This window comes from Caretta caretta, chromosome 3 (genome assembly GCF_965140235.1).
Source record: "Caretta caretta isolate rCarCar2 chromosome 3, rCarCar1.hap1, whole genome shotgun sequence".
Lineage (NCBI taxonomy): Eukaryota > Metazoa > Chordata > Testudines > Cheloniidae > Caretta > Caretta caretta.
Genome location: NC_134208.1, coordinates 184,229,996 through 184,240,300, shown reverse-complemented (window position 1 = coordinate 184,240,300; position 10,305 = coordinate 184,229,996). Strand labels below are relative to the sequence as shown.

General features: G+C 41.2%; 1 protein-coding gene across 1 annotated transcript in view; it reads left to right on the top strand.

Moving 5' to 3' along the window:
* The first annotated feature begins 2,912 nt into the window (after positions 1–2,912).
* GTF2A1L (general transcription factor IIA subunit 1 like) overlaps positions 2,913–10,305 on the top strand; it is a 28,561-nt gene continuing 21,168 nt past the window's right edge. Inside the window, exons 1-3 of the mRNA XM_075127182.1 lie at positions 2,913–2,947; positions 5,689–5,790; positions 6,128–6,251. Coding sequence (XP_074983283.1) covers positions 2,927–2,947; positions 5,689–5,790; positions 6,128–6,251 — 247 coding nt within the window. The 5' untranslated portion in view covers positions 2,913–2,926. The remainder of the gene's footprint in view (positions 2,948–5,688; positions 5,791–6,127; positions 6,252–10,305) is intronic.

Here is a 10,305-nt window from a genome sequence, read left to right as displayed (position 1 = left end):
TTCTAAAATCATCCTTTATGAGTCTCAATTATTGCAAAAAGAGTAAATAAATAAGGCAAGGCTTAGATTATCTTTTGTTTTAGCTTGTGAAATTCCAAGGTGCTAAGAGGGAGGTTTATTCCTGTTTTTCTGTAACTTTAAAGTTTTGCTGAGAGGGGAATCCTCTGTGTTTTGAATCTGATTACCCTGTAAAGTTATCTTCCATCCTGATTTTACAGAGGTGCTTCTTTTACTTTTGTTTCTTTATAATAAAGTTCTGTTTTTTAAGGCTTGGGGGGGATATTTTAGGGAACAGGAACTCCAAGTGGTCCTTTTCCTGAATCTTTCTCTAACTCACTTGGTGGTGGCAGCAGTACCCATCCAAGGACCAGGAAGGATTTGTGCCTTGGGGAAGTTTTTAACCTAAGCTGGTAGAAATAAGCTTATGGAGTCTTTCATGTGGGTCCCCACATCTGTACCCTAGAGTTCAGAGTGGGGATGGAACCTTGACAACAGGTATGTTAGCAATAAGAAAAAGGTCAGGGAAAGTGTGGGACCCTTAATGAATGGGGGAGGCAACCTACTGACAGATGAGGTAGAAAAAGCTGAAGTACTCAATGCTTTTTTTGCCTCAGTCTTCACAGTCAAGGTCAGCTCCCACATTGCTGTCCTGGGCAACACAGTATGGGGAGAAGGTAAACAGCCCTGAGTGGCGAAAGAACAGGTTAAGGCCTATTTAGAAAAGCTGGACATGCACAAGTCCATGGGTCCAGATCTAATGCATCCAAGCGTGCTCAGGGAATTGGCTGATGTGATTGCAGAGCCATTGGCCATTATCTTTGAAAACTTGAGGTGATCAGGGGAGGTCCCAGATGATTGGAAAAAGGCAAATGTAGTGCCCATCTTTAAAAAAGGGAAGAAGGAGAACATGGGGAACTACAGACTGGTCAGCCTCACCTCAGTCCCTGGAACAATCATGGAGCAGGTCCTCAAGGAATCCATTTTGAAGCATTTGGAGGAGAGGAAGGTGATCAGGAACAGTCAACATGGATTCACCAAGGGCAAGTCATGTCTGACCAACCTGATTGCCTTCTATGATGAGATAACTGGCACTGTGGATATGGGGAAAACGGTGGACATGATATATCATGACTTTAGCAAAGCTTTTGATACGGTCTCCCACAGTATTCTTGCCAGCAAGTTAAAAAGGTATGGATTGGATGAATGGACTATAAGGTGGATAGAAAGCTGGCTAGATTGTCGGGCTAAATAGATAGTGATCAACAGCTCGATGTCTAGTTTGCAGCTGATATCAAGGAATTCCCCAGGGGTCAGTTCTGGGGCCAGTTTTGTTCAACATCTTTATTAATGATATGGATGCTGGGGTGGATTGCACCCTCAGCAAGTTCGTGGATGACACTAAGCTGGGGAGAGAGGTAGATACAGTGGAGGGTAGGGATAGGATCCAGAGTGACCTAGAGAAATTGGAGGATTTGGCCAAAAGAAATCTGATGAGATTCAACAAGGACAAGTGCAGAGTCCTGCACTTAGGATGGAAGAATCCCATGCACTGCTACAGGCTGGGGTCTGACTGGCTAAGCGGCAGTTCTGCAGAAAAGGACCTGGGGATTACAGTGGACGAGAAGCTGGATACGAGTCCGCAGTGTGCCCTTGTTGCCAAGAAGGCTAATGGCATATTGGGCTGCATTACTAGGAGCATTGCCAGCAGATTGAAGGAAGTGATTATTCCCCTCTATATTTGGCATTGGTGAGGCCACATCTGGAGTATTGCATCCAGTTTTGGGCCCCTCACTACAGAAAGGATGTGGACAAATTAGAGAGAGTCCAGCGGAGGGAAATGAAAATGATCAAAGGGCTGGGGCACATGACTTACAAGGAGAGGCTGAGGGAACTGGGCTTGTTTAGTCTGCAGAAGAGGAGAGTGAGGGGGGATTTAATAGCAGCCTTCAACTATCTGAAGGGGGGTTCCAAAGAGGATGGAGCTCAGCTGTTCTCAGTGGTGGCAGATGACAGAACAAGGAGCAATGGTTGCAAGTTGCAGTGGGGACTGTCTAGGTTGGATATTAGGAAACACTATTTCACTAGGAGGGTTGTGAACAATGTTCCCTCTAATTTTTGAAAGGCTGTGTGTGCAAAAAATTTCTTCTGTGCAAATTTTTGTGCACGCAGTGTTTCGCTGTGTGTGCGAGGTTTAGGATCACGTGAACAGCTTAGAGGGAACAGTGGTTGTGAAGTACTGGAATTGGTTAGCTAGGGAGGTGGTGGAATCTCCATCCTTAGACGTTTTCAAGGCCTGGCTTGACAAAGCCATGGCTGGCATGATTTAACTTATGTTGGTCCTGCTTTGAGCAGGGGGTTGGACTAAATGACCTCCTGAGGTCTCTTCCAACCCAAATCTTCTATAATTCTGTGGTGTTATTGCAGTGTATCTGGGTGTGACAATGTCTCAGTGCAATGCCATCACGCAGGGGTGTGCTGGTGTGACAGCAGGGTCGTTTTGCAGTGCATCACAGCACAATGGTGACTACAAGACGTAGCAGTTGGTCTTGTAGCAATTTACCTTTGGCAAGCCCTGAGCAGAGGCTTCTTCGCCCCTGCCTATGGGTGCTGGTGCCATGGGTGTCTAGCCTGCTGGTTCAGGGTCCTGTTGCCAGTCGCCACACAGGGTGACCCTTAGAGGGTGAGTAGCCAGCACTCTGCTCTAGGGCCATGGCCGCTGGTGGACAGCAGAGCGTCTTCACAGCGGTGCCCCGGGGCCTGGCTGAGCGGGGCTGCAGCATAGCCAGGCCGAGCCACCTCCGGGTCAGTTGCCATGGGAACCCAGCAGGGGGCGGCAGCAAGCAGCTGCACAGGACGTTACACGCTGAGCCGTGTGGTCCCAGCGCTTTTCTGGCGGCGCAGGGGCGCGTCGCTTGGCGGCGCAGCTATGGCTCATGCAAACCCCGTGGTAAGGGCCGGGACCAGGGTGGTCTCCCGCCGAGGGGCAGGAGGGAAACGGGGCCGGAGGAGAAAAAGGAGTCACTTGCCCAGGTCGGCCCGCAGTGTAATATTAGGGCTTCACAGGAACGTCCCGGCTGCCTTTTCCCTCTGCCCTGTGACAGGCCGGGCGCCCAGGGCCCTGCCCAGAGGGGCAGAGGGATCGAGGCCCCACCACCTAGATGCGAGCGGGGTCCACTTGGTGCACAGACGAAAGTGGGAAACGTTCAGTGTTTGGTCTGTGCCGCCGAGGCCATGCTGAGACGCTGCAAGCTCCTGCCCTACAACAGCTCGGCGGAGACAGCAACCGTGGAGCGCTGTGCGTAGAGCACGCCTTTGCGACCTGGATTACCAAGAACTGGGCGCCAGATACTACTTCTCCTCCCGTGTGATAGCATTAAAGACCTTCAGTTATTAACAAAACACCGAAGGGGTTTGTGCAGTCAAGCAAAAGTCTGTCAGAACTGGGTTTTAATTTAGTGACTGCCTCAATTTGTTGTTCTTGTTACCGAAATTAGAAACGGACTTTTAAAATATAATCTGGAGACTAGAGTTTAGTTTGAAAGCCCTGAAGCTTTCTTTCTAAAACTGTTTTGTGTGTGACTTAGTAAAAGCATTAACGGTGTGCTGTTGAGAGATATTATATAGTTTTCAAGTAAACATGACCTAGTTTGGATAAATATCTATTATTTTCCTGAAATTAGTTAGTTGGTGCTAGGGAGAAATCTGAATCCTTCACTCAAACTTATGGTTTTGAGCTTCCTTTCTGAGCTCCCCACAGGAACATCCTTCCTGAGTGTTTGGAAAGCATCTAGCACATAGTGGGTGCTATCAGAAATAATTTTTGCCTCACTTTAACTTTAAGATGTGAGTGCTCCCATTGAAGTCATGGAGACTTAAAGTTTTTAGGATTGAGGCCTTGATCATTTCCATGCTCCTTTTTATTTTGTTAGGTGCACCCCCACTTCATCACTTCCCCAACACTGCATGTTTTTTACAGGAAAGCTAAAAACTCATTTCAAGACATGACAGTTATTGATTTATCTGACCTCATGGTGTGACAGTTGTATGTGTGAGATAAGAATGGAGCATGCTAATATACACGCTCTATGATAATTGTGATCATGTTGTAAGTACAGTATTTAGTTTTGGAACTGTGAGGTTACCACTTAGAATCCTGTTTGTAACATATATCAGAATAAGGCTTTTAACTTTTTGTAAGACTTTGCATAATAAAATATAACTTGACCTAATTCTCAAAGAAAACTGACCATTTGAAAGCAAAATGTTTGTTTTACAGTAATTTAATCTCAGGATGTCTACTGAATTGGCAGGGGAAGGCCATTTGAGTTCTTGACTATAATTTTGCAAGAACTGATTTTATTTTATTTTTTTCTACAGCTGATCTGTTGAAATGTGCCTTGGAATTTTTCCAAGATCTTTAGTGTCACCTGCCTCTGCTGCCCCTCGCCCCCTCCCACATGGCTATGTATGTTGTTGTTGTGAGACAATTGTACACTTGGGCTGATTGCTTTTCTGCTAGAAGTATTAGTTACTTCATGACAGCTTCATGCCCTCAAATATGTTTCACTTGAAAATCATCTTATTTCAAGCATCCTAATTTTACAGATAGTAGGTTTTTTTTTAAAAAAATCTTAATGTTAAAAATAAACTTTGAAGATTTAGTATCCTAACACTTCAAAGGTTGGTTAAAGGTTCAGGTTCTAGCCTAATGTCCACACATGGCACACTTTGTAGTAATCAGTTTTCTGACTAAAACAGCTTTTAGCAATTGAGGGCCATGACCTTGCAATCAGATCCATATAGGTGAACCCTTCACCCTGCACAAAGCCCTGTTCTCCGTCTACACTTAGGGATCTGGCTGTAGGATCGTGACCTAAAAGAGAAACTATTGGCCTGAGCAGAGGGGCAAAAAATCTTCTCCAGGTCTGATTCTGATGACTTAAACTGATCAAATCCATTGACTTCAGTGTAATTACCTTCAGATTACACTGGGTTTTTCTTCCTATTTTTATTGCAACTTTTGAAAATGTCTCATTACAGTTTTCTTGTAATCTGGAACTATGTATTGATAACTCATAACAATACAGTTAGCAGCAAAATAGCTATTACAATCAACCATGAAGCAACAGTCTCCACTCTCTGTATTCAGCTCACAACTGAAGCTGCTTATGTCCTAGAAACTAGCCAAACTAGAAAGTGTGGTTTTTATTTTCTTCCTTATATTGTTAGTTTCTTCCTAGAGCTTCTTTGTGTCACTTCAGCCAGTGCTTCTTTAATGGTCTTACACAGCAAATGCTAGCCTGAAACAGAGCATGCTAGTTTGAGAATATGTTGGAATTGTTCTCCTAATGATTTTAGGACTCTTACTGAGTGTTGATCTAAAAATAACTATAAACTAAAATACATCTAAAATTCAGGCCAAAATCCTAATTTTTCCTTTGGTATTTTACTGTTAGTTTTTAATTCTACAGCGCCATAAGTGATTTGGCCTATGTAGTTATCCCAGCAGTTACATTGGCCAAAATCTTCAGCCACAAATGATACTGTCCCCTGGATCTGTTCATTTTATAATATGGCTCACAGAGCCATCTTACAAATCCTGCCTCTAGTTAGAGAGTCTGTACTTCATTTGGAGCTATAGCAAATGTCAGCCTATGTTTTCAGTTCTCTGAATTGTGTTTTATTCAGCCTAAACTCTACAGATCTATTATTGAAGATGTGATTGAAGGTGTCTGGGAACTCTTTGCAGAAGAAGGTGTGGAGGAACAGGTCTTGAAAGACTTGAAGCAGGTTTGTTGGATAATGATAAATAAAAGAAACAATCTTTTTCTTGGGATATCTTCTTCTATCTGTCTTTATTTTTGTAAGGCCCCATAGGATACAGGCTACCTTCCATCAAAATCAATGGGAGATACACATATCTTCCGAAACATGAATTGGACTCCATGGAGTCCAAACCTGGTAATTATTCTTAACATTCTGCTGTTAAATGATTTCTTAGATTCAACCATTCAGTTTTCAGGATTATCCTGAATAGTTAAAGTGCCTGAAAAGTTTAAATATATTCATGGATGAAAACTGATTTTGGCAACTTAATAATTGTTTCTTATTAACATCTTTTTCGCAGGTTTGGGAAGCTAAGGTGACTCAGTCTAAAGCGACAGAAGGGTTCTTCAAACATAGCCACTGTTCACCCCAGTTCACCTTGCAGTTGCCACACAACTTACATCGCACACTGCAGACATCAACAGGTTGGATATTATTTGTGAGAGGCCAACAGTTGCAATTTAACAGTAGTTCAGTGTTTCAATAACCTTTTCATTTGAATTGTGCGTGATAGGCCAAATTCTGCTCTCTTTTACTTTGGTGTAGATCTAGAGTGACAGAGAAGCAGAATTTGGCCCACTAAGGGACAAATCCTGTTCTGGCACACTAATGTAAATCCAGATACTTGAGTTCAGTAGAGCTACTTCAGATTTGCACTGATGCACATGAGATCAGAATTGTAGCCCTCTGTTCTCTAGGCCAGAAGTATAACACTAAAATTCGTAGGTTTAAAAAAAACCACATGGAATAATTCTAATTCAGTTCGTTTTTTAATAGATTCTTCCAGTGTTGAATAATTCAAACTAAAAAGAGGTACTTTGTAGGGCTGTCAAGCGATTAAAAAAATTAATTGCGTGATTAAACAATAATAGAATACCACTTTGTTAGTCTCTAAGGTGCCACAAGTACTCCTTTTCTTTTTGCGAATACAGACTAACATGGCTGCTACTATGAAACCATTTTATTTAAATATTTTTGGATGTTTTCTACATTTTCAAATATATTTATTTCAATTACAACACAGAGTACATAGTGTACAGTATACACAGAGTACATAGTGTACAGTATACACAGAGTACATAGTGTACAGTATCACTTTATATTTATTTTTGATTACAAATATTTGCACTGTAAAAAAACCCAACAAACAGAAATGGTATTTTTCAATTCACATAATACAAGTACTGTAGTGCAATTGCTTTATCACGAAAGTTGAACTTACAAATGTAGAATTATGCACAAAAAAACTGCATTCAAAAATAACAAATGTAAAATTTTAGAGCCTACAAGTCCACTCAGTCCTACTTCTTCTTAAGCTAATCGCTCAGACAAACAAGTTTGGTTACATTTGCAGGAAATAATACTGCCTGGTTCTTGTTTATAATGTCACCTGATAGCCAGAACAGGCATTCTCATGGCACTGTTATAACCGGAATCGCAAGATATTTACGTGCCAGATGCACTAAAGAGTCATATGTCCTTTCGTGCTTCAACCACCATTCCAGGGGACATGTGTCTTTGCGGATGACGGGTTCTGCTCGATAAGAATCCAAAGCAGTGCGGACTGACACTTTAATTTTCATTATCTGAGTCAGATGTCACCAGCACAAGGTTGATTTTCTTTTTTGGTGTTTCGGGTTCTGTAGTTTCCGCACTGGAGTGTAAGACTTCTGAAAGCATGCTCTACATCTAGACCATATCAGATTTTGGAAGGCACTTCAGATTCTTAAATCTTGGGTCGAGTGCTATAGCTATCTTTAGAAATCTCACATTGGTACCTTCTTGCGTTTTGTGAAATCTGCAGTGAAAGTGTTCTTAAAATGAACGTGTGCTGGGTCATCATCCGAGACTGCTATAACATGAACTATATGGCAGAATGCATATAGCAGAGCAGGGGACATACAATTCTGCCCCAAGGAGTTCAGTCACAAATTTAATTAACACATTTTTTTAACGAGCATCATCAGCATGAAAGCATGTCCTCTGGAATGGTGGCCGAAGCATGAAGGAGAATATGAATGTTTAGTGTATCTGGCACGTAAATACCTTGCAATGCTGGCTACAAAAGTGCCATGCAAATGCCTGTTCTCACTCTCTGGTGATGTAGATAAGAAGCGGGCAGCATTATCTCCAGTAAATGTAAACATACTTGTTTGTCTTAGTAATTGGCTGAACAAGAAGTAGGACTGAGTGGACTTGTAGGCTCTGAAGTTTTACTTTTTTTTTTTTTTGAGTGCACTTATGTTACAAGAATCTACATTTGTAAGTTGCACTTTCACAATAAAGAGATTGCATTACAGTACTTGTTTGAGGTGAATATACTATTTCTTTTGTTTATCATTTTTACAGTGCAAATATTTGTAATAAAAAATAATATACACTTTGATTTGTTACAACACAGAATATAATATATATGAAAATGTAGAAAAAAATCCAAAATATTTAATACATTTCAATTGGTATTCTATTGTTTAACAGTGCGATTAAAACTGCAATTAATCATGATTAATTTTTTAAATTGCGGTTAATTTTTTTTGAGTTAATCGCGTGAGTTAACTGCAATTAATCAACAGTTCTAGCATTTTGTTTTAGGACCAGATCTTAGTCCTTTAAGTCCTTTTGCACCATTCTGGTGGTTCCAAGAGTACTTAAAGCTGCCTAGATCAGCAACTGAGGGGTCCCCTACTGTGAGAGAGTATTGACAGTAGAGACAGGGATCCAGTGGAAAAAATAGTATGTGAACGTGTAAGTCAAGATTGTATCATCATGTATACGCACAAGTGACCAATTTAAAGGTTGAATGGGCAACTTTGATTCTGGTATTTCCTAATTTTTTGACAGGTTTCAGAGTAACAGCCGTGTTAGTCTGTCTTTGCAAAAAGAAAAGGAGTACTTGTGGTACCTTAGAGGCTAACCAATTTATTTGAGCATGAGCTTTCGTGAGCTACAGCTCACTTCATTGGATGCATACTGTGGAAACTGCAGTAGACATTATATACACACAGAGACCATGAAACAATACCCCCTCCCACCCCACTGTCCTGCTGGTAATAGCTTATCTAAAGTGATCATCAAGTTGGGCCATTTCCAGCACAAATCCAGGTTTTCTCACCCTCCACCCCCCCACACACAAACTCACTCTCCTGCTGGTAATAGCCCATCCAAAGTGACCACTCTCTTCACAATGTGTATGATAATCAAGGTGGGCCATTTCCAGCATAAATCCAGGTTTTCTCACCCTCCACCCCCCCACACACAAACTCACTCTCCTGCTGGTAATAGCTCATCCAAAGTGACTACTCTCCCTACAATGTGCATAGTAATCAAGGTGGGTCATTTCCAGCACAGATCTAGGCTTTCTCGCCCCCCCCGGGGGGAACACACACACACACACACAAACTCACTCTCCTGCTGGCAATCCAATGAAGTGAGCTGTAGCTCACGAAAGCTCATGCTCAAATAAATTGGTTAGTCTCTAAGGTGCCACAAGTACTCCTTTTCTAATTTTTTGAGTGTTTGATCATGTAACCTTAATGTTTTATTAATGTTTTTAGATGTAATAATAAATATATAGGGATATAGTACTCCTGGACATTGAGTCCTGTCCCCAATGAGTTGCAGGCAACTTCATTTTACAATCCTTTTTATAAATGTATCAATTTATATATGCAAAGTATAGAGGCATTATTTATTTAACCTGGCCCAAGGGGATCGACTTCTAGATTCACTCACTATTGGAAGCATTGTCTTCTAACTTTTCCTGTAGAGGTGGGAAATACCTAGGGTAGAACAGGCTCCATTAAAGGTAACACAACTGTAAAAATGTATGGACTCTGTTTATGCTTTGAGTAGGATTTTCAAAAGTGGTCAGCAGTGGTCTAATTCTGTTCCTTTTGTAATCAGTGTTTTACCATTGACTATAATGGGAGCAGATAAACCAATGCTGAGTGCTCTTAAAAATCCCATCCTGCTTCTGCTGCGAGCACCACTGGAGCTGCACCAGTGCAGAAAATTGCTTCCTAATTTTTCTAGTGTTGACAATGCAGTACATTCGATATGTTTATTCAGTCAGGTTAAAATGGTGGTGTAATAAATAGAAATGCCAAACTTAATTTCTACAGTGCAACTCAAAAAACGTATCTTTAAATTTAACTCTTCAGTCTGCTTAACTCAGCGAGGTCTTGTGAATAACAGTACTTATAAATATTCTAGATTTATAAATTTCCAAAGTATAACGAAGACTTGCTGAAATATTAAATAATGGCAAATGTATTCAGCAGTGTTCAGGATTGTTCACTTAAAACATATTTATCACTCTAATACCAGATATAAAGTAATCTGTCTTGTCTTCAATGTAGTTTATGTTGACAGAAGCTACAATTTTCAGAGTAGCAGCCGTGTTAGTCTGTATTCGCAAAAAGAAAAGGAGTACTTGTGGCACCTTAGAGACTAACCAATGTATTTGAGCATAAGCTTTCG